Raw genomic sequence first — 26,207 nt, 5'->3', positions numbered from 1 at the left:
TCGAAATTTGAGGGGAATCGGATGCTTCATTAGATTTTTTGAGTGTTATATTTATTCAAAATGTTGACCCTTTGTGGGGGAGGTCCTGACATAGCACTGATGCAAATATTGGAATTTGCAAAATGTGCACAAAATTGGATGATCCTTTCTAATTCTTTGCGGCAAATTATTTTCTGTGAACATTTTTTTTTTTTTTTTGAGGGGCCCCATCTCCGCACTCGATCTGATTTTGAAAATAATATTACCATGTACCAACTATCGATCAAATCGGATAATCCCTTCGAGAGCTGTGGTGAGCACCAGCCAGCCATTCAGACAGACGGACGGACAATCCTAGATCTACTCCAAATGTCCTGAAACGGATTTGGTCCAAAGAGACCTTGGGTCTAAAACAGTTATTTCGATGAGGCACGTTTTGGCAGTTTTAATCGATGAGGGTATAAAAACCCTTTCATCCGAGAATCAGAGAACGAACCTCGATTCTTGGGATGATTTTTTCAATATTCCACTTATGTTTATCAACATCTTAAAAGATGCGAACATTCGTGTCAAAAAGGTTCCAGATCTACAGAAACTTTACTGAGAATTATAGTGGTGTAGTGTATCACATATTCGGCTCTGTTTGATTACAACTTTTGATTAATTACCGCCAAAAATGAAAGATAACTTCCAAAAAAATTGATAAATCTCCATATAAATATTTTCAACACTTTCATATTTCCGCCCGGACGCACTTCCATTGGTAGAACTTACAGAATTATAGGTCTGATCATTAAATATAATTTTGGCGGAAATTCTAATTCTGAACCAACTATTGTAAAAATAATAACCAAATAATTTGCATGTCTTCAACTTCCTCTAACGTCTTGTCTTCTCTTTTTATTACAGAACAACAACAGCAACAACACAACGGCGCCTATCGAACATACCCCCGCCAAAATATCGAAAACAAATAACGAAATTAGTGATAATATACGAGATTTAAATGAGATTTTAGTTGTTACCCATCCAACACGAGCAGCAACTGCAACAAAGATAAAACCCCCACGACCTTCCACAGAATCTTCTACAGCTGCGGCTGCTAGTGCTGCTAACAATTTGCCAGCAGCAATAATTTACGGTAATGACTCTGATTCAGCAGCAACAACAAATATGGCCAAGTCCAAACAGAGCGCACCAATTGCTTGCGAAGAAGATGATTGTGATGAACTGGAAGAAGCCACGAATGAATGGCTAATTGATAACGAGACCAAAGAACATCCAAACGACGATAAGTCTGGTGAAGAGGAGGACGTAGATGGAGTTGTTGATGATGATGTAAAAAGAAACCAAACCACCAGCACCGCCACAATCATTGATGATGATACCGAGCAACACCAGCAGCCAGTGGCTGAGCGAGGACAACAACTACAGCCAATTGGAGAATTGCTGGCGATCAACGAGACTGTCGTGCGTCGTAGCAAATCATCGCGTGTTCGTAATTATTTGAGAAAATGTAAAGATCGCTGGCTCGCAGTGGGCACTGGTGGTCATAACAATGCTAATGCGGAACCCAGTATGAGTGCCGAAGCCGCCGCCGCCAACACCAGCAACCTGGAGCACAACGACGATTCGCCAGCAACAACGGCAACAACAATGTCCGATGCTGTCATCATGAATGAGTCAAATGTCAGCAAACGAGAGCGCTGCAGGCCACAACTGGTAACGGTGGATTCCTCTAACTCCAACTCAATGGTGGCAACATTAGGTGGCAATGCCTATGCTGGAGCGGAAAATCCCGATAATGATGGCAGTCGTCATCGCCGTCGTTATACAAATTGTGCCCTTGGGTGTGTTGAGGAAATGGAAGACGATGTCGATGCCGATGCTGATTCCTATGAAGATATTGACTTTGGTTTGGTGGGCTATGATGCGATTGATACCACGAGTTCCAGCACCATCACCACCGCCACCGTCGTCACAGATTCCACACAAAGTGACACAGCACCGGGCAATAGAATACTGCCAGCCAAAGCATCGCGGCCAAGTCAGGAGAAATCCATGCAATTGGCCCAACGCCCCGGAGAAGGTCACGACAACGGCGATAATGACAACTGTGACGATAATGGCGATGATCCTGCTGATATCCGGACTGATGTGAATCTGAAGGGATTTGATGAACAACAATTAGTAGTTGATTCTGGGCAAATGGTAAGTCAAAGTCTATAATGATCAATTCGTTTTGTTGTTGTTTTCATTTTTTTTTTTTTTTTTTTGTGGGAAATGATGGTGTGGTGGTTATGTGGTGGTTATGTTGTTATGGTATAGCTGAGTGAGGGAGAGGGCATGTGGACTACATGTAAATAACTACGCAGCATATTCGGTCATAATCCTTAAAAATTCGGTCATAATCCCCATTATTATGGGGACTATGTACAAACGATTGCGGACATACACCCTATTATGGGAGAGCTATTTTAAGTTTTCAAGGGGAAATACCCAGCTATCCGGTTATTCGACCCTAAAATTTGGATTAGACTGACTTTTATCCGGTTCTTCAAATGTGCATCATTTAAAAGCTTATAAATAGGCATCATTCTGGAAAGGCAAGAGTGTAGGCTATAATATAGTACAGGGTGATATAAAAGACTGCAACAAAGTCAAACGCAATAATTTTAAGTTTTTAAGTTTTATTGAATGAAACAAAAAATGTAGGAAATAACATCAAATTTTAAAATAAGTTTAGATTTCTTTAAATTGGTCACTTTTGGCACGACCAATGAAATCGTCACACGCTGCCCGAATGTTGCTCTGCGGTATTTTGGCCCATTCCCGGCGAAGCGCTTGCTTGAGGTGATCAACACTTTGGTATTTTTTAGTGTCAACCTTGCTTTCCAAAATACTCCAGACACAATAGTCTAACGGATTGGTATCCAGAGATATTGGTGGCCATTGTGCGCTGGAAATGAAGCGAGGAACCTCATTTTGTAACCATTCTTGGATGGCGCGTGCTGAGTGCGATGGTGCCGAGTCCTGTTGGAATGTCCAAGGTCTGCGACCAAAGTGTTCGCGTGCCTTCAGAATATTTTCGCCATAATATTCGGCATTTATTCTGATGCCACGGCCGATTAATACGAGTGGAGAGCGACCATCGGCTGTTATGGCGGCCCACACCATGACCATGGCCTGCTCTTGAGTTCTGTTGGCCAATCGAAGGTGCACATTATCAGCTGACCTCTTTGGCAAGTAAACACGATCATTTTGTTTGTTTACAAACTGCTGGACAACGAATGTTTGCTCATCGGAGATAACCAAATTCGGCCAAGCGAAGCAACTCTTTAGCCCTTTTGAGTCTAGAAAGAAATTCTGTTGCGGTATAAGTTCTTGCACTTTTTGGAATTCCAATGGCTTTATCCCGAGCTCATTTTTCAATATTTGCCGAATGGAATATTGCGATATGTTCAGCTCACAAGCCGTTTTTCGGCCACTGCGACCGGTGTTTCGATCAAGTCGCTTCTTTACTTTTCGAACCGATTAGGATATGGCTCCCATATATATCTTTATCCGACATTAGGCTTATCGTGCAACAAATGGCATCAGCCCAAATGGACCGAATTTTGGCAATTACGACCGAATTCATCCCATAAACCGATTTGGGGTTTAAAGTCCCTCATAAGCGTAATATGCATTCCACAACAATGATCTTTGGTACCAAATATCAGATACAATAGTAAGTGTATCAAATTTTGTCAAGATCGGTTCAGATTTAGATATAGGTCCTATATATATTCTCAACCCATTTCGGGTTGATTGTGCACCAAATGGCCAATATCAGTCCAAATGACCTGAATTTTGGCATATTTGACCGAATTCAGACTTGAAGCAAGCAAGGTTCGAAGAAAATCAGTTCAGATACAGACTAGAAATACCTATTACCCAATTTGTATAAAGATTGGTTCAGTCCAAACCTAAATGACCTAAATTTTAGCATATCCGACCGAATTCAGTCTAGGAGCAAGTACATAAAATTAGGTGAAAATCGCTCCCATTGAAAATCGATTCAAAATTGGATATGCCTCCCATATAGTCGGACCCGCCCAACTTTTGACTTTTCCTTACTGGTTCTTTTTTTATTTTCGGCCGAAAGAACTGTAATTTGAAATTTTTAAACCTTAAAAGGTAGAATATATCGTCGCAAAACTTGTTTAGCCCAGATATAAGATTTAGTTGACTTCCATATTACGTTATACCCCCAACTATTGGTATTTTGAAGGTCTTTGTCATATTTTTTTAATGAAAGCACATTATTTATTTTTTCGATTCGTAGCGGGCTGAAAGCTATATGGGAAAAATATTCCGTATTTATTTTTATCGACGTTTACCGACCATATAACGATATTGGGAAAATTAAGAAAATAAAGCCTTATCTGATACCTCGCACAGTTATGACAACCACTCGAAATTTCATAATTATAGTTCGAATAGTATAAATTTACCTTTATACATGGTTTTAAAAAGTTGCCATTTTTCGCATTTCTTGTATTCTAATGCCATATACATCTGCAAACAAACCATACAATGTTGCAAGCTGTTTTATGTTTTTCCCCTTTTAAAATCATCATTACAACAAACATCTGAATTCTCATCCCGTTTCCTTTTGCTAATCCTCTTTGAAAATCGTATACTTAGTTTATGGTCTTTCTAATTGTTAATTTATTCTACTTGTTCTTCTTCTACTCCATTCACAGGAATCTCGATTGGCCGCTTTGATTGACGATCTACTTGCCAGTATTTATCCCATCTCGAACCGAACAACACGTGCAGTTTTGATACGTGAGGCACGTGACGTCCTCTTGACGACCTATCACGGCTGTTTAACAACATTTCAACAACAATTTCTATGTAAATTTGTCGAAATTGCTGGCATCCTAAAGGAGAGGCATCGCATCGGTGAGGTAAGTCAACCATTAAACTAAAAGAGTTTTTTTTAACTTGAGGTACAAAGTTCAGAATAAAGACAATTATGTTGTGTTGTTGTTAGATTTTTCTCAAATAAAGAGACCTTAATTTAGCTATGGACAAAACAAACGAGAAATTTAAATGAAATATACTAGCCTTTTATGTAATATCCAACAATAGCAAATAATTCACAATATTTAAATCAACAAAATTATGAATATGTAATGTAAATTTTCAATTTGGTCGATTCGAAACTAATTATCTAAGATTCCGTATGCAGTATATCAATGTAAATTTGAATGGCCTTAAAGGTTCACATAAATGCATAATACAGAAGATGGTAGGTATATTCATCGGGATTTACAACCCACTTATTAGAAATTGTCGCCAAACTACTATTTGATATAGGCCTCAAATATATGTTCTGATTTTTGGTATTTTGGAGGGTTTTCGTCCAAATTCTCCAGCAAATCGAGTGAAATTCGCCATTTCAGGTTCTCAGAAGATAATTAAATTCCTCGTAAAATATATGAAATGTAAGCCTATTTCTTTGTTATAATAAAGTAACTTTAAAATTTAGGGATTTTGAGTGTAGGCGATTTGGCCACAAGTCAATTTTTCCCATGGTGTTTTAAACCCTCTACCATTATATTATATACAGCTTTGTTATTTCGCTTTAGCTTTGTCATTCCGTTTGTAACTTCCCGAAATATTTATGATATAAAGGATATATATTCTGGATCAGTGGAAAATTCTAAGACGATTTGGCGATGTCCGTCTATCTGTCTGCCTGTTGTAATAAACTATCTTCCGAACGAATTGAGTAAAAAGCTAAAATTTTGTATAAATGTGTATTTTAAGTTTGTAAATGGGACATGTCGGTTCATGTTTTCGAATAGCCCCCATTTAGTATGTAGGTTCACGACTTGTATAGCCCCCAATCTAACGGTACCTCCCGATATTCGGTATTTTCATGATTATGGCGAAGTTATTCACCGGAATTGTTACAAATTTCGTTTTTAGAGTTCGTTAAGGGTACTACAGCCTATGATTTCATATCCAGGTCCACGTCTTCGTATAGTCCCCATATAATGGGTTGCATTTAAGTGGTAGTTTTCGGTTTGTTTTTATTTTTTAAAGTTTCTTTCAGGGAGGGTATTAAAAGTTCGGCCTGGACGAACTTAGATGTTTTTTTTTTTCTTTTGAAGAGCTCTAGTTTTGTAAAAACTCTTAATTTTTTTTGGCAGAGTTAGGTATATGTATCCTGATTCCGGGAAGGTATTGGGGGACGGATCCCCGGATATTTGACGTCTGAAGTCTGGATCTAAAACCCGAATTAGATCCGAATCTACTAAACCTATCCAACAACTCGTCACACGATGGGTTTATTTAAAACGTTTCGGAAGTTATATCTAAATATATCTAAATTATCGATTTGATAGCCCCCTATTTTTTATAAAACCGCCCCTAAAGACGAAAAGGTTGTATTTTTTGGAGTTCGCAAAATATATTCAAAATTACAGTTGACACTATAACCTTTCCGAAATGCTACAACATGTGACATTATCTTTCCTGGATCTAGAGATATGGGTTTTTAAACCCGGGCAACCCGATTCTGCCCAGTACATTCATTTCAGTTTCCCTGCATTTTACGCTGTTTTAGTGGTTTGGGATTTTCATCTCTGGATATGTCCAACTCCGGCTACGCGAACTAAAATGTATTCTAAATTTGATACATTCTTAAAAAGCATGCCTACGTCGGGAGTTGCGATGTTCCCCTAGGTATTTCTGTTGTAGGTAGCCGGACATCGGCTGGAGTTTGAGATTTTCTCCTCTGAATATGTCCAACACCAGCTACGCGAACCATTTTTATACTCTTCACCTTGGAAAGGTGAGGAATATTAATTTTGTCATTTTGTTTGTAACGCATCTAAATATTCGTCATAGTTCCCATTAATGATCAGCATAAACTTCTAAGTCGATTAAACGATGTCTATCTGTCTGTTGAAATCACGTTACAGCTCACATTATTTGACGTAGAGCTAAATTTGGCACAGTAGTTTGTATTGTGCCTAGGATGATTGGTATTGAAAATGAGATATATCTCTCCACGTTTTGGGAAAGCCCCCACATAACAGTACCTTCCTATATTCGCTATTTTAATGATTTTAGCCATATTTTTTCGGTGGCGGAACATTGTTCATATAGATCCACGTTTTCGAATAGCACTCACATAAGGGTACCTCCCGATAGTTGGTATTTCCATGATATTTTATATTTCTACGGATTTGTTCGTAATGGGTTCTAGATCCGGTAGCAGAACATTTTGTCGATTTAAGCCACTATTTCTAACAGATTTGTGTAAAATTTGGTATTTTTACTTCAAAATGGATTCTACAACCTGCGTCAAAACATTGTCCATATTGGTCCTAGTCATCCTAGTCACATTTACCCACGTAATTATGAAAAATTTGGTATATACGACTCACAATAGATTACAATCTTTGTAGTATGAAATTGTCTATATAGGTTCCTGTTTTAGTATGACCCTCATATAACGACTCCAAATATTCTCCTACCGATCTTACTAAAGTTTGTAATTTAAAGTGGAACACGTTTGAATCCAGATACTTTTGCATACAAATGTTTTCTTCACCGAATGATGAGGGTATTAGAAGTTCTGCCCGGCCGAACTTTATGTATTTTTACTTTTTTTTTTTAAAGTAGACGGCCTTCGGACCGGGCTTGAAACATTCTTTTCCAACACCGGCTTCGCGATCCAACGTTTTTCTTAATTTTATGCTGTTTTATGTAGACAGGTATTACGACATCCGGGTCCGCCCTCCAAATAAAATTGCTTTCCCAGCATAAGGATATGAGCAACTAACTATGGAAAAAGATTCAAAAAAATCCGAAAGTTTTTACCAAACAAGATTTAAGCCGTTTTTTAAATTGACTCTTAAAACAAGCCTTCATTTCAATTTTTCATAGAACAAAAATTAAACCCCAGCTTTAAACAGACCGTTACCAACATCTACCATAAAATTACACCAAATGTTTTATAACATATCGTGAGATTATAATAAAATTACATCTCTGCTATTAAAAGAACATGTAATGTTAAACTGGTCGAATTACACAGTTCAAACAACATAGTAATGTAAGTTGCAAATGTTAAGGTTGTTACTACAATTCCAGTGAGACTTAATTTGTAAACTTGTATTGCAGTCTCTCTGTTAAATTAATTTTTATGCTCTTTGGCTCTCACATTTGTCGGCTTCCATAACCAACTGGAAAGCGGCATCACTTCCCATGAGTATCCATGAGATACCATAGCACCAGACACAGACACACACACACACGTATGTGTGTGGCCAAAGAAATAAACAAATCTCCCCCGAAATGTAAACAAACCAAACGGCGGCAACAACAATCACAACAACAACGAAATTCCAAAACATAAAAAAACGTAAAATAAAACAAAACAAAGCGAAAAGCGTGCAGATACCTACTTCCAATGGAGTCATTGGCTATGAATGTTGCCACATTTGATGCAGTTCATCAGCTGCTGTTGCAGTGCTCAGTCGTGTCTTCTCCCGAATCGTTCGAAAAGCCAAGCAATACTAAGCGAAAGGAAAAAATATTTGCAAAAAAAGTGCCTTCAACTTTTGTGATTTTGTGGAACAGAAAAATGAAGTGGGGTTTTTTATGAGCAGTAATAAATTAAAAAATCTTAAACAAATAATGTGCCTTAAAAAATATTTTAAAAACAAATTTGTAAGGAAAACGCCTATTTGTATGAAATGGATATAAAATGAAAATTATTTAACTGAAAATATACAGTTTTACGAGTTCAACGGAATTTAAATGTGTCAAGTGCCTTCAACAAAAAAATTACTGTGAAAATATTTGTGTGCTCAGAAAAACTTAAGGAATTACAATAATAAAGTTAATTACATTTTACTATTTCTAATATTTTTTTTATTAAAAAGAATATTTTATAAAATTGTTACAGTGAAAAAATATATATATTATATGGCAAATACTGATATTAATTTTAAATAATTAACTGAAAACCACGATAAATGCAGTAAATAAATTTAAAATTAATGCAACAAAAATAACTTCTTGTAAAATTAAAGGTAATATCAATACTATATCAAAAAATAATAAATTTTTAATCAATAAAAAATATATTTAATTAATTTTCCTTTAAAAAATATAAAATTTTTACCTGTGCACTCTGGATTATGTGACAATTGTTGAATATGGATTGAAAGTGATAGTGATATGGATGATTCTAAACGTGAACAAAGCAGTGCAATGTGATAAAATATGAATAATAATAATTTAAATTAGGAAAAAGATAAATAAGTGATACAAATGTGGGAAATTATTCCAACTGAATAAACTGTTACACTACTTTCATACTTAAACTGTTTATAGAACAAAATTAAAAGTGGTCGCAATGATAGTTTACTGTGTCCTTCATAATAATGAAAATTCAAAACATTCCTTTTTTGGCAGTTTTGAAATAAAGTGACATTTCGAATTTGAGGCAAACACGAGTACCATAAATTTATGTTTAACAAGTAAAAAAGCAGCTAAGTTTGTTCGGGCCGGACTTTTAATACCCTCCACCATTTGGAAGGAACTGGAAAATTTTAAAAAAAAAATCCGAAAACTACCAGTTAAATGAAAACCATTACATGGGGACTATACGAAATGAACACGAAGTGAATAATGTAGCTAAAGTCATCAAAATACCGAATATCGGGAGCTATCGTTATATGAGGGCTATATGAAAACGTGGACCAACATGACCCATTTACGAACTTAACCTGCCTACTGGCAAAATAAATATGTGTGAAGAATTTTAGCCTTCTATCTCAATTCGTTCGAAAGATATCGTGATTACAACAGACAGACGGATATACAGACAGACGGATATACAGACAGACGGCTTAGAATTTTTTGCTGATCAGGAATATATATACTTTGTACAAAATTTAGTTGAACATTTTCAACATTGACAGATATTATATTGGATGTTCGAATTGAAGTATTTAAATTAAAAATTAAATAAAAAAGTGATTGTGATTTTCTTTTCTTTTCTTGGTTGGACAAATCTGTTTAATGTATTAACAAAGTTTCGTTGTTTGCCCAATGACTTCGCAGCATTATAAAAAATTGGGATTTTTTTTAAATAAATATTAAATGTTTACCATTCTTTTAAAAAATCGTTGAGTTTTTAGAAGGAAATTTGTATGTAACAATTACTTTAGTTACATACAAATCTCCTTTTTATAAAACGAGTCATTTTTATACCCTCCACCTTGGAAAAGAGGGTATATTAACTTTGTCATTTCGTTTGTAACATCCCTAAATATTCGTCGTAGATCCCATAAGGTATGAATATATTCATGATCAGCATAAAATTCTAAGTCGATTTAACGATTCCGTCTGTTTGTTCAAATCACGATACAGTCCACATTATTGGACGTAGAGCTTCAAAATTTGGCAGAATAATTTGTACTGTGTCTAGGATGATTGGTATTGAAAATGAGATGTATCGGTCCACGTTTTGGTATAGCCTCCATATAGCGGTCCCTTCCCATATTTCGTATTTTGATAATTTTCGCCGAATCACTTCACGGATTTGTCTACAAATTTGTATTTGTAGGTCATAATATTTTCTAGCTCCGGTGGCGAAACACCGGAGTTATGTACAGCCCCCATATTACCAATATTCCTTATTTTGATGATTTTTGCCACATTTATTTTTACGGATTAGTCTAACAATTTGTATTTGTAAGTCATAATGGTATAGGTCCACGTTTTCGTATAACTCCCACAAAATGGTACCTCCGGATATTCAGTATTTTGATGATTTTTGCGCCCATACATCGATACCCACCGATATTCGGTATTTTGGTAATCCTAGTCACATTTACCAATGAAATTGTTTCGAATTTAGTATTTAGGAAGATTTGACAGATGACAATAGTTAAAGTATAAAATTGTCTATAGAGGTTCCCGTTTTGGTATGGCCCCCACATAACGGCCTCACCCACTTTGAAAACAATAGGCCTAGACCTTCTGAGCCTATCCCTACCCTTGTGAAAATTTTCGTGAGGATCGGACGATAATTGCAATCTGTATATAATAACCCCAACCTGTGTTGTAAGGTGAAAAAATATTATATTTTGTAATAATTATATTTTCAATATTATAAGTCAAATTGAAAAAATCGCACGCGATAAAAAATATGAAGAAATAAAAAAATGTTATAAAATACTACAAAATCTATATTAACATCACAATATTGGCATCTTTTTATGCGATTTTTTTAGATTTCAAACTTTTATGCCAAGAGGGCATTTAAAATTGACAAAATTTTTCAAAATCGGTTCAGCCATTCTTGAGATATAAGCATTCTAACTAACATTCCGTTCCCTTGTATATATACATTGTATATATTTTGCTATATATATCCGATACATTCAGAATTGTTCGTTCGTCTATTTGTGATTTCGCCGGGATTAAAAAGGAGAACAAGTATTAAATCAGTCTCAAAAAATCCATAACTTTTCTCAAGGAATTCCTTCATACTTTTGTTTTGAATTTTGTCAAAAATAGTGTCAAACAAGTAAGCGAAGGCTATAGTCGTGCGGTGTCGACCATGTGATACCCAACAACACTACATTCTGTTTAAGGCCCCTTATGTCCAAATTCATTTTGGAATATTTCGTTCATGAAATGATGACGATGATTGTGACCTGTATATAAAACCCTCAACAGATAGTCTGGTAGAGCTTAACAAAATAAACAATTCAAAATTGTAAATCAATAAATATGAAAAATAAAATAAGTAAAAAAGTATTGGTCGGTTTTGCCTAAGCCAATATTCGAAGCCAATTTCCAGAAGGAGTGGACCGATATATTCCATCTTAACACCAGACCTTGGGTTAATATATATATTGGGATGTGTGAAATTTGAAGACAATCGAAGTCTCACATCACATTCTATGAGAGTTGTAATTATTCAAAATTTTGCATATGTGGTGGAGGTACTTGATGGAGTGGACCGATATTGTCCAATTTCACACCTGACCTGGCACTTATGAAAATATTTGGATTTGCGAAGTTGGAGCAAAATCGGACTATTTTTTCTCTTTCTGTGCAAAAAAAATATTTTTTGAAAATTTCGGCCATTTGTGGGGGAGGTATCAAAAGGAGTGGACCGATATATTCCATCTTAATATAAATATAGAGTTGTGTGAAATTTGAAGGCAATCGAACTCTTACATCACATTTTATTGGAGTTGTAATTATTCAAAATTTTGGTCCTTCGTGGGGGAGGTACTTGATGGAGTGGACCGATATTCTTCATTTTTGTAACTAACCTAGAAGTGGCGCAAATATTAGGATTTGCAAAGTTGCAGCAAACTCGATTTATCCTTTATCTTTCTGTGCAGAAAATATATTTTTTGAAAATCTCGACATTTTGTGGGGGAGGTACCAGAAGGATTGGACCGATATTGCCCATCTCCGAACTCGATCTAAGTTTGACAAAAATATTACGACGTACCAATTTTGGACCAGATCGTTTACTCCTTTCGAGAGATATCGTGCGCACGAGCCAGACAGACGGACATCGCTAGATCGACTCCAAATGTTCTGAACGGATTTGGTCCAAATAGACTTAGGGTCTAAAACCGTTATTTCGATGAGGCACGTTTTGAGCGTATCAAGAGTATAAAAACAGTAAGGAAAAGTGAAAAGTCGGGCGGGGCCGACTATATGATACCCTACACCACTATGCATATTTAGTGGAGCTCCCGTAACGAAAGAATTTATTTGAAGTAGATCATACCACCTATCAACATTTGGCTTTAGAGCAGTTATAGTTTGGTTTCAGAGGGAACTAATATATAAGAGACAAATCCAATTCTGAATTGATTTCCAATAAATTTGACGGAGGTATTTTAATCTTTTATACCAAATAACATTGCTATAGAGTGCATCACCACACTCCCAGAAGGATTACATTAAAAAAATATATATCGGAGCTGAGTTCCACAAAATGGAATCGTACGTCTCGAAATTTACGACATTTGGGCTGAATCGGATTAAGGTTATGTATGGGAACTATATCCAAATCATAGCCGATCTCGATAAAATTTGACAGAGATATTTCTGAGCTCTATAATATATGTGGTACTGGTATCGAATGCATATTTCGAATATGAGGGACTGAAAGACTAGATCAGATGAAACATATGGGAGCTATAGCTTTATGTGAACCGGATTTCATCAAATTTGATGTACTTGCTTCTAGACTGAATCCGATCGTATGTGCCAAAAATCCTGGTCATTTGGACTGATATTGGCCATTTGGTGCAAAATTAACCCGAAATCGGTTGAAGATATATATGGGAGCTATATCCAAATCTGAACCGATCTTGATACAATTTGGTAGAGCCATATCAAAATTTGAACCGATTCTCACCAATTTCATAGGATTCCTCCTTGGGCCAAATTATACGAAATACACATTTATATATATATATATATATATATATATATATATATATATATATATAGATCAGCAAATAATTCTATGTCGATTTAGCAATGTTCCTCCGTCTGTCCGTCTGTGGAAATCACTCTAGCTTCCGAACGAATTGAAGTAGTATTGACAATGGGCCATGTAGGTCCACGTTTTGGTATAGCCCTCATAAAACGGTACCTCACGATATTCGGTATTATGATCATTTTAGCGACATTATTCAACGGAATTGTTTCAAATTTGGTATTTGAAGTTGTTTCAAATTCGGTACTTAATTTTGAAAATTTCACCTCAATCGAATAATAAATGCGACCTGCATTTTGTTCACAACAATACAGGGACAGACAGACGGACGGACAGACTGACGTGCATAAATCGACTCAAAAAGTAATTCTATGTAGATCCTCAAAAGTAACTATGGGTCTATCTCGTTTCCTTCTTCATGTTACAAACAAATGCACAAGGACATAATACCCTTATCACTTCGAAATTGTGTAAAAACCTGGATTTTTTAAAAATATTTTGAACGACTTTATAGATCTATATAAAAAAAATCTTTCATGGACTTTGCGATCTTAAGATGGATTTTTAAAAATATTGTTCAAAGAATACTCGGACATATAAGAACCGTGGATTTTCAAACACATGTTGGAGTTTTTGTGGATTTTTATAAAAAAAAACACCGTTCGTATTTTAAAAATGTATTTTTTGTTGTTGCAAAATAGCCATGCTTAATCCCATTATTGTTGTTTTTATAAAAACAAAGTTTTTTTTATTAGTGGAGAATGAATGAGATGAAAACGTTTATAAGTGCGGTTGTAAGAATTTTAGTTTTATGTAATTCGTTGGTCCTCTTCTATTGAGCTTACCATCTCGTAACTTGGGTAAAAAAGTTTTTTGTCATTTTTAAAATAAATCCTGGAGAGAATATCCCAGACAAAATACAAGGGAATTGATGAGGATTGGTGGCTCTTTCCGAAACCTAGGCATTCCATGCCTTACCCCCTGGTAAACATTACCATAGTTCTCCACTAATAATCAAACGTTGTTTTTATAAAAGCCACAATAATGGGATTAAGCCTGACTATTTTGCAACAACAAAGTACTATTGTATCCCAAACAAACATTACAACACTGTTCCATATATTTTTCAAGAAATTATGCAAAAGTCGTAATTTTTATTTTTAATAAGAATTATTTTCTATATATTTCATGGTTTAGTCAAAATAGTATTAACAATGTCATTCAGGATAAAAACCAGTAGATTTCAAAAAAGATTTTTTTTTTTTTCAACATTTTCATAGCAACAAAATCTGGGATTTTTCTCAAGATTCTCCTGAAAACAAATTGTGGTAATTTTCCGTCCATCCGTAGTGGATGAACATTCTGAGAAAAATATGAATTATTAATTTTAAGAAATTATAGTTTTTATTTTCTAAGGACTTCCTGGCAAGTAATCTGATGATTTTTAAGAACGGTCGTAGCAAAAACGTAGAGGATTAAAAGTAATGCAAATATAGCATCCCTATAGAGATATTGCATTAAAACACCTTATTCACAAACCCAACCGAATCCGCTGTAACTTGATATTTCAGAGAAGTCCCATATAGAAGGCTCGAAATGCATTTTTCAATCACAATGTGTTACGATTCAGGCAAAAATATTCACTACATATCGGCTTACCAACACATTATTTTCAAACGGATATATTGACCACTAAGAGTCGATTAAATAAATACTTATTTTTGACTCTGACCCCTAAAAGTCGTTGCATAAGTATGTCCTCATTAATGGTAATGAGTATTTTGCTGAATAGAATATTTTAGCCACAATTTCGTATTGAATAAGATTACATTGGGATATTATGCACTAATGAAGTTTTAAATTATTTTGAACAAGTTTGAGTCAGGTGCCATCTCCGCTTCTCATACTTCTTTCCATCACTGAAGCCGACAATCACAAGTCAATTAAAAAGACAATGTAAAACTTGTCGTTTCTCTTCACCCACTCATTCGAAATGAACTTGAAAATACTATCCATGTTTTTTTTTTTTTTTTTGTATTTGTCTTTGACCTATCCCAAATTGTTACAACTAAAACACATGCAATTATCAATGGATGACAAGAAAACAAATGACTCCAAGAATTGGCCAAAACGCCAAAACAGCCAAAGACGCCAGAGAAAACTTTGGCGTTGGTGTCGAATGTAAATTTACAACAAAACAATGAACAACAATTAGCCGAACATTTAACCCGAAATTGTAGACAATTGTCGAACATAATCGAATATTTATTAAAGTGTTGCCATTATCATTTCAGCTCTTTAATGGGGTTTGAGAGAGGGGGTGGTGGTGGATCGGTGTTTTGTAAAATAATTTGGTGTGTTTTTGCACTGCAGCTCCAAGAAACCCAAAAAAAAATCTCGCCTACCAAAATACAGTGATAAACATTCGTTTGAAGTTTAATATTCGCTTCTTGAGGTAAAATGATAGCTAAGAGTGCAAATAGACGGACGACAGACAGACGGAGAGACTGATAGACCAATGATCATTGGGTATGTGTGTGGCAGGGGCATTGTGGAGTTCGTTATTCGATGTCGTAGTAACGATGTGCGGGTGTTAAAATACAATCACGATTTTCAAATTACTTGTCGACGTCGTTTGCGCATCGTCTCAGTACGCAAAACGTTCATTGACTCCAAGCCCGCGAGGTGAGGGCGGGGGTGACGAGCGGTCTAGTGGAGCCAATACCAACAGATATATCGTTCGCATTGTTGTACTTTCGTACACACACACATTCATGCACATGTATTCAAGTGAGTGCACTCCTTCAACTTAATGTTGTTAGAAAAAAGTCTGGATATCTTTGCAGTTAGCCAATGCCACCGTTGTTGCCATCGCCGCGTCATAGCCTTCGCCAGTCAGGAATGGCAATTTATCATTGGGAAAATTGTGGAATGTTCAGTCCGACGTCTGTTTTTGTTGTTGTTGTTGGTCGAGTGTTGAATGGTACAAAGGTTAAGGTCTGACTGTTAAACAGATTTTTTTTTTTTTTTGGTGGTGTAAATTGAATTGACATTGAAACGAAACGAACCCAGTCGAACCGTACCATTCCATAGCAAAGTGATGGATATGTGCTGCAAGCAGCCCAGTCCCAGTCACAGCCATCAGTTATCCATCGTCGTAGGTGTACAATATCATTTATGGTTTTGTGGAAACGTGTAGGTGAAAGGTAAGACCCAAGATTGCTATTCCGATAATTTGGCCAAACATGCAATATTATTACCTAATGTTGTATAATTTTTGGTTGAAATTCTCAAAATGTTTTCGTGTATAATGAGATTTTTATGATTTCTTTGGAAAGATAAATGTAAACGTTACGCAAATATCTAGTGATCATCAATGAAAAAGCAACCAATATAAAATCCAAATAATTCGGAATTTTTCCACATAACATTTCTAAAGATTTGTTTGACAGTTTCTGAGCTAAACCTATATCTGAATCCATTTGGTCTAAACTATATCCAATTAAAGTAGTAGGATTCAAATGTTCAAACTATTTGGACTATCGTTAGCATGGTTGAAGTAAGACAAAATTAAGAGAAATATATATAAAATCTATATCTAAATCTGAACCGATTCTGACAAAGTTTTGCAGAGGGATTTCTAGGCAATATCTGATAAGTTGTACCAAATAGCATTCTTATGGATCGCAAATTACGGCTTTGGGGTACTAGAATATAAAATCGAATGAAACATTTGTATGGAATTTTCACCAAATTTAAAGAAAATCTATTATTTATTTTCAAGTTTATGCGAACAATTAGAAAAATTTTAGTTCTTTGTGGGTAAGGTACCAGAAGGAGTGGACCAATAAATTCCATATTCACATCAGATCTCTGGTTGAGAGAAATATTTATATGTATCAACTTTGAAAAGAATAGCTGACTTGTTTCGAAAGTTATGAGAGCATTGAAAAATGTGACCCTTGGTCACGTTAAATCGTGTGTTAGTAAAAATATTGGGATGTGTGAAACTTGAAGAAAATCGAATACTTATCCCCCGTTATGGGGTAGGTGACAGAAGGCGTGGTCCCTTCTATTCCATCTTCAATTTTTTGTTAGTAGAAGTATTGGGATGTATGAAATATAAAAAGAAACAGATGCTAATGTCCCATATTATAAAAATTTTGGTTATTCAAAATTTTTACCCATCTACATATTTTTCGAACTTTAGTCACCAAAGAATAAATAATAATTTTGCAGTGATATGCCCTTAAAAAATAATGGATTTGTAGGTTGGTTAGCTAGAAAACCAATTATTAGATAACGAGAAGTTTGTAATGGAGCGGCCAATATAATGCTCCCAACCTATCATTGATGTGAGACCGTCTGTCCATGTATTTTTGTGCAAAAAATGAGATGAAATTTTCCAAATAATATTTGTTTGGCCCAAAGAGACACCCTAATGAAATTGGTGAGAATCAGTTCAAATATAGATATAACTCCCATATATATATTCAACCGATTTCGGCTTAATTGTGCACCAAATGGCCAATATCAGTCCAAATTACCTTAATTTGAGCCGTCCGAACGAATTCAGTCTAGAAAAAAGTACATCAAATTTGGTGAAAATCAGTTCAGATATAGCTATAGCTCCCATATATTTGTTTCAACCGATTTATTGTTTGTCAAGATCGATTCAGATTTGGATATAGCTCCTATATATATTTATCCGATTTCAGGTTTTTTGTGCACCAAATGGTTAATATAAGCCCAACGATATTGAGTTTTGGCACTTCCGACTGAATTTATTCTAAAAACAAGTAAGCAAAGGCTACAGTCGAGCGGGGCCGACCGTTGAATACCCTACAACACTATAATAAACGATACAGTTTATATAGGAGAGATACTCGAAAGAATTCCACAAGATATTGTGACATATAATAAAATAAACCGTCAGGTTTCGTTCTTTAATTTTCGAATAATAGCAACTTATACTAATTTGCTAATTTCCAATTTATTGGTAGATGTTGCACATAAATGGTCTTCCTAGATCTGGAACCAATACTTCCCAAAGACCTATAATCTCTCAGAAGTGGCAAAAGATTAACATTTATTATTGGTTTTTGACTGAAACGCATCTATATGAGATACAGACATTTGACTACATTCTTCAACGAAATCAGTGTTAAAAAAAATAGTCAGAAGTGCGTCTTTCCTGTATTTGTGAATTCTCCAAAAAGTCACTGGAATGGACATGTTCGTATTTTGTCTACAAAAGTTGCCAAACTCCTTTACACATGGAATATTTTTGGATGGCCATCCAAAACTGCTTGGCTTTTGCAATGTCCGGTAAACCCATAATTACGACCTGCCGACAATTTTGCAGTTTTGTGGTCCATTTCAACCCCTAAATATATGGCGATCATCTCCAAAAAGAATAGGCTTTTATTCTGACCCTCGTCTTATCTCCAAGCAAAATTTCGTAAGGATCGGGCCATAAATGCTATCTGTATATGATATCCTGATATCCTAACTACTTAGTTTTGTTAGCTGTAGAAATATTATCAAATGTTTAATTCAAAATGAAAATATGCCAAAAATATGACAAAATTGAAAAAAATGTGAGAAAATTTTACAAAATCAATATTTTCATCTTTAGAGAGATATTTTTATGCGATTTTTTAGACGTTTTTTCTTTCCTGCCAAGAGGCCATTCTGAATTAATGAGAACTGTCGAAATCAGTTCAGCCGTTCTCGACATATAAGAGATTTTTCAAGCATATCTTCTTTGATAAACATATATATCGCACATATTTTGCTATATATCCGATTTGTTGGATGTTAACATCAATGTAAAGATCAGAAGTAACCTTATCATGGCTTTGTGATTTTGCCGGGATTTAAAATATTCGCGTTTTAATGAAAAATTTTGAATTTTTTCAATACAAAAGATATGGTCTATTTTACCCGCTAAATATTATCCGATGACCACCCAAATTGGTAGGCTTCTTTCCCTCCCTCAACTCCAGCTACATGCGAAATTCCGCGTCGATTGGTCTATAATTGCGACCTGTATAGCTTCTGCAAAATCCGAAATTTTTTCAGTATTTGGTCCATTTCAACCCCTAAACATTTGGCGATCATCTCCAAAAGCAATAGGGTTCTATTCTGGTCCAAGCCCCACCTACATTCTAAATTTCGTGAAGATCGGACCGTAATTGCGACCTGTAGTGTGATTACAAATTAACATGGACAGACGGACAGACGGACAGACGGACGGACGGACATACATAGCTAGATCGACTCAGCTCGGCGAGCTAGGAAGATCCATATATACTTTCCTATATGGGAAATCAATATTTCGAGGTGTTACATAAATTCTGCCCCAATCAAACTTATAATACCCCCAACACATAGTGTTGTAGGGTATAATGAGGCTACAACTACAACAATGTATTGTCAAAAACAAAGTGTACAATAACTCTGCAAAAAAAACATAATAATTGAAATATCTTGATTGTTAAATAGTTATAAATTTTGATCATTCTCTAATTTAGCTAACCACTTGTCCCTATTAAAACTGGTCTATTTCACTTCACTTATCTGTGAACATTTTGAAATAATCTATTTGAAATCATCAAAAGATTAATGGGTTTTCAAGTGGTTTGAATTCGATCATTTATATGATTTTGTTTCACCCCATCCTACTAGCATCGGCACATATTGAGCTCTGCTGGGTTTTTTACTTTCTACATGTGACTTTATACAACATACGTACATACTTACAAATTTTGAAGAAGAAACTCCGCAAATAAACTCGAATCGTTCATTTGACGTCATAAGCCAATGATAAACCATCATTGTTTTCTCTTCAATACACTTCAACTCCCAAACATGTGTGGGGAGCTCACAATCAGACCGAACAATGGTTCGAAGATGCTCCCGCTGCTGATAATCATCATGGCTATCTGTAGGAAATTCCCCATTGAATCACCACTTAAGTTCAGTTCTAATTTAATTAGTTCTCTGACCCACTTCCAAGTATTCTGAGCCTTTGATCATAAATTAAAGTCAATAATTTTTATGAGTGACTTACTGACTGACTGACTGAGCGTCGAGTAATCATCATTGACATCAAGATGTTAGCAGTAAATCTATGGAATGCAAACTACCCTTTATTTATAAATCTATTTTTAGGCGATTTTAGTATTTTTTATTCTCAAGGGATGCAGTGTAGAGCACAGAAAATGGGAGTGTTCGCTTACCCAAATTTGTGATGCATGTTATTCGGTTCATTATATACATTAATAAATCTTGAAATTTTCAGTCTGTGCAGCAAAAGATATGTGCCCTCAGGATATGACCCTTTATACATGTATATATACGAAACATTTGTGACCGACATTTACGGTTTGACCTTAGTCTATTTAAATTGCAATATACAAAGTTTGGAAAAAATCATGGTTTCGGCTCCGTTTATATATATTATGATTTTTACAAATTTTTACCTTGTATCGGGAAGGAACTACAGGAAATGGACCGAGGAACGATAAACCTCATCTTTACACTGGATACAATGTACAAGCAAAAATACTGAGATGTGCAAAGTTTTCGGAAAATCCCTTACTAATTTTTCGTTTTATGAGAGATATTAGTACTTAAATATTGTGTCTTTAAGGGAGAGGTACTAGAAGGAATGATCACATGTATTCTCCCTACGCATCGGATAACGATGTACGAAGTTTTGACTACATCGGATATACTCTTCTCTTCCCATAGGGTGTAAGAACCTTCACCATTCTATGGTGGTCATTCCGTTTGTAACTTCTCGAAATACTACTAGGAGATAAAAAAAACTGCAACAAAGTCAAACGCAATAACTTTAACATTTTTATACCCTACAACACTATGTGTTGGGGGTATTATAAGTTTGATTGGGCCAGAATTTATGTAACACCTCGAAATATTGGTTTCCCATATAGGAATGTATATATGGATCTTCCTAGCTCGCCGAGCTGAGTCGATCTAGCTATGTATGTCCGTCCGTCCGTCTGTCCATGTTAATTTGTAATCACTCTACAGGTCGCAATTATGGCCCGATCTTCACGAAATTTAAAATGTAGGTGGGGTTAAGGTCAGAATAGAACCCTATTTCTTTTGGAGATGATCGCCAAATGTTTAGGGGTTGAAATGGACCAAATACTGAAAAAATGTCGGATTTTGCAGTAGCTATACAGGTCGCAATTATAGACCAATCGACGCGGAATTTCGCATGTAGCTAGAGTTTAGGGCGGGGAAGAAGCCTACCAATTTGGGTGGTCATCGGATAATATTTAGCGGCTAAAATAGACCATATATTTTTGTTGAAAAAATTCAAAATTTTTCATTAAACCGCGAATATTTTAAATCCCGGCGAAATCACAAAGCCATGACAAGATTACTTCTGATCTTTACATTGATGTTAACATCCAACAAAACGGATATATAGCAAAATATGTGCGATATGTATGTTTATCAAAGAAGATATGCTTGAAAAATCTCTTATATGTCGAGAACGGCTGAACCGATTTCGACAGTTCTCATTAATTCAGAATAGCCTCTTGGCAGGAAAGAAAAAACGTCTAAAAAAATCGCATAAAAATATCTCGCTAAAGATGAAAACATTTATTTTGTAACATTTTCTCATATTTTTTCAATTTTGTCATATTTTTGGCATATTTTCATTTTGAATTAAACATTTGGTAATATTTCTACAGCCAACAAAACTAAGTAGTTAGGATATCAGGATATAATATACAGATCGCATTTATGGCCCGATCCTTACGAAATTTTGCATGGGGATAAGATGAGGGTCAGAATAGAAGCCTACTCTTTTTGGAGATGATCGCCATATATTTAGGGGTTGAAATGGACCAAAAAACTGCAAAATTGTAAGCAGGTCGTAATTATCGCCCGATCCTTAGGCACATTTGAACGGGGTTACCGGACATTGCAAAAGCCAATCAGTTTTGGATGGCCATCCAAAAATATTCAATGTGTAAAGGAGTTTGCCAACTTTTGTAGACAAAATACGAAAATGTCCATTCCAGTGACTTTTTGGAGAATTCACAAATACAGGAAAGACGCACTTCTGACTATTTCGTTAACGCTGATTTCGTTGAAGAATATAGTCAAATGGCTGTATCTCATATAGATGTGTTTCAGTCAAAAACCAATAATAAATGTTATTCTTTTGCCACTTCTGAGAGATTTGGGAAATATTGGTTCCAGATCTAGGAAGACCATTTACGTGCAACATCTACCAATAAATTGGAAATGAGCAAATTAGTTTAAGTTGCTATTATTCGAAAATTAGAGAACTAAACCTGATGGTTTTCTTTTATTATTTGTCACAATATCTTGTGGAATTCTTTCGAGTATCTCGCCTATATAAACTGTATCGTTTATTGTAGTGTTGTAGGGTATTCAACGGTCGGCCCCGCTCGACTGTAGCCTTTGCTTACTTGTTTTTTTTAATTTTATTGAATGAAAGCAAAAAATGTCGGAAATAGCATCAAATTTTAGTATGAATTTAGATTTTTTCGAATTGGTCACCTTTGACACGAATTAAGGCCTCCAAACGGCCAATGAAACCGTCACACGCTGCTCGAATGTTGCTCTGCGGTATTTTGACCCATTCCCGGCGAAGCCCTTGCTTGAGGTGATCGGCACTTTACTATTTTTTAGTGCCAACTTTAGACACAATAGTCCAACTGATTGGTATCCGGAGATTGCGGTGGCTATTGTGCGCTGGAAATGATGCGAAGAACCTCGTTTTGTAACCATTCTTGGGTGGCGCTTGCTGAGTGCGATGGTGCTGTGTTCTGTTGGAATGTCCAAGGTCTGCGGCCATAATATTTGCGTGCCCAAGGCTTTAATACACCCTCCAGAATATTTTCGCGAAAATATAATTTTAACAGCTGACGACGAGTGGCTTACAAATGACAGCAGTCGGAAGTTGGATGCAGTTTTTTCATCTCACCCTGTATACATATTAGACCCCCACAAATATTCTTGATCCGCATATCGATTTAACGATGTCCGACCTTCGGTCTGTCCGTTTCTGGAAATCACTTTAGCTTCCGAATGAAATTCAGTAGGTTGATCAAATTTTACTCAGATGGTATTGAAAATGGGCCAACTGGGTCCACGTTTTTGTATAGCCCTCATATAACTGTACCGCCAGATTAAAGGTGTTTTGGTTGTTTTAACCACAATTTTAACCCGAATTTGCTGTAAATATGCAGCTTGTGTTCCCAACATGAATGCAACATCCTTGCATAGAACTGTCTATGTAGGTCCAAGTGTTGGTATAGTCCCCATATAAAGGTACCTCGTAATATTCGATATTTAAAGTATTTTAAGTTAAATTTTTCTACAGAATTAAATTCGAATTATATTATTGGTATTTGGAGTTCGTGATAGTCGCATCCTTCTCTGATAGATAATTAGCCATAGAGGTCCACTTTTTCATGTAGCCCCTATAAAACTGCATCTCTAGATATTCGTTATTTTGATAATCTGTATCACATTTTTACCGGGATTGTTTCAAATTTGTTTTCTGAAGTTTGTAATGGGTACTACCTCCTATGAGAGAAAATTGCCTACACAGGTCCACATCTCCGTATAAGTCCCATATAACTGTATGCGCTATTTTAACAATGTTTGTCACACTTTTAACCAGAATTATTTAAAATTCGGAATTTGGAGTTCACAGTGGGCACCGCTTCCTAGAAAATTGCCCGCACAAATTCACGTCTTTGAGTGACCCGCATATAAGTGTAGCTCCCAATTTTTTCGGATTTTGATGACGTCAACTATATTTTTCAACAAAATTATCTGAAAGTTGGTTGCAATTTTTATTGGACTTTTTTTTAAATATAGGGGCATATTTTAAAAGTAATTTTTAAAAATTCCACCGACCGAACTCATTTTTTTACTCTGATGACATTGTTTTCCCATAGATCTGTTTGTGGGTGTGGAGAGAATATCGCTACCTGAGAGTCTACTTTGAGTCTGAGTCTACTCTGTTTTAGAATACATTTATGCAAACTGGATCAAAAATTATACATTTACATTAAAAGCCGACCAATAAAGACGGGGTAAGGATCTCAGGGGTTCTTCGAGTCTTCATAATATCCCTCATAAAAATTATGATAAAAAGGTTTCACTGTTCAGGGCTTAAATAAACGGTCTCAATAAAGAACATGATAGAAAGAAAATTTCAATCTTAAGATTTTTTTGAGTTTTCTAAGCATTTATCGACCTCAGGATAATTACAGATAAAAGGGTCGAAGGTACAGAAAGGAAATCTGATCAGCGTCATGTCGGTCCACATATATATATATATATATATATATATATATATATATATATATATATATATATATATATATATATATATATATATATATATATATATATATATATATATATATATATATATATATATACATATATATATATATAAATCTATAATTCACGCTTTCCTATAATCCCTTAGAATAGTATCTCCGCATTTTCAGTTGTTTAACGATTTGAGCTCCATTTTTTTAAGGATTTATTTTAAAGTTGGTGTTGTAATAGTTTTTAACGGAATTTTTCTCTGGTGCAGAATATTATCTTTATATGATCAACTGATATACTAAAATTTTAGAATTTTTTTTTTCAAATGTTGTTCGTTAACATTTTTATAATTGTCTCCACTAAGAAAGAAAGATTGGTATTTATTCAAGTGACTCCCTACGGAATAAACATTACTGGAGAAGTAAACGAACAGACCTAATATATGCGGCATGTCTAATAAGTTTTCAACAATTTATGCTACAACTTTACAAATTGTAATTAGGCCAAAGTGCTGGCCGATATGCAAGGAACCGACACTCCACCACGCCAGTGCTAGAGCTACGGAAAACTCCGTAATAATAGCATTTATTTTTTTTTATGTGAAAATGAGAACAGATGGTAATTTGCATTGTTGCAAGGGGCACTACATACATACTACTACGTACATATATACATACATACATACATACATACATACATACATACATACATACATTCTTTCATTCATTTGACTGGCAGTAATAAAATTTATGATTTGTTTATTTCTTTCGGTTTGTTTGTTGAGTTCTGTTGCGAAAATAAATTGAATTGCGGAGTTCAAAATTGACAGCAGCACATCCATTCACCGTCACTACGATTAACCCATATCCATTCACCTCAGAATGCGGAAATATAAACATTTCACCAAAAATTTACATAAATAATAAAATTTCATTTTTATTTTGGCAGAGAGTTGTTCGAACTTTAGTTAAACTCTAGAATTTTAAATAGAGACTACATTTGTAAATACCATCCGTCATACGATGGAGGATCCATAAGTATATGTTACTTTGTATTTTTCTTCAGTTGAAAAATATATTTATATTTCATATATTTCACAGTAATCTTAATGCCGAAATGCATAATTGTAGTTATTTTCCTACTCTATATACCAAAATCAGTACTTTTCGTATCTGTTATGAGACGCATTTCAAATCGATCTCGTTATCTGAAACCTATACTCTCAGTGATCATAATATTGAAATGCGTTACCTTGTCTTCATTGTACAACGGTATACAGGGTGATATGAAAAAACTGCAACCAACTTAA

General features: G+C 35.2%; 1 protein-coding gene across 3 annotated transcripts in view; it reads left to right on the top strand.

Moving 5' to 3' along the window:
* LOC101893012 (uncharacterized) overlaps positions 1-26,207 on the top strand; it is a 186,609-nt gene that overhangs the window by 35,555 nt on the left and 124,847 nt on the right. For all 3 annotated transcript variants that reach the window (XM_059124464.1, XM_011293092.3, XM_059124465.1), the window contains 2 exons: positions 889-2,190; positions 4,728-4,934. In XM_059124464.1, coding sequence (XP_058980447.1) covers positions 889-2,190; positions 4,728-4,934 — 1,509 coding nt within the window. The remainder of the gene's footprint in view (positions 1-888; positions 2,191-4,727; positions 4,935-26,207) is intronic.

The sequence above is a fragment of the Musca domestica genome, unplaced genomic scaffold (genome assembly GCF_030504385.1).
Source record: "Musca domestica strain aabys unplaced genomic scaffold, Musca_domestica.polishedcontigs.V.1.1 29, whole genome shotgun sequence".
Lineage (NCBI taxonomy): Eukaryota > Metazoa > Arthropoda > Insecta > Diptera > Muscidae > Musca > Musca domestica.
The sequence above is the reverse complement of the archived record's forward strand: the minus strand, read 5'-3'. Positions and strand labels throughout refer to the sequence as shown.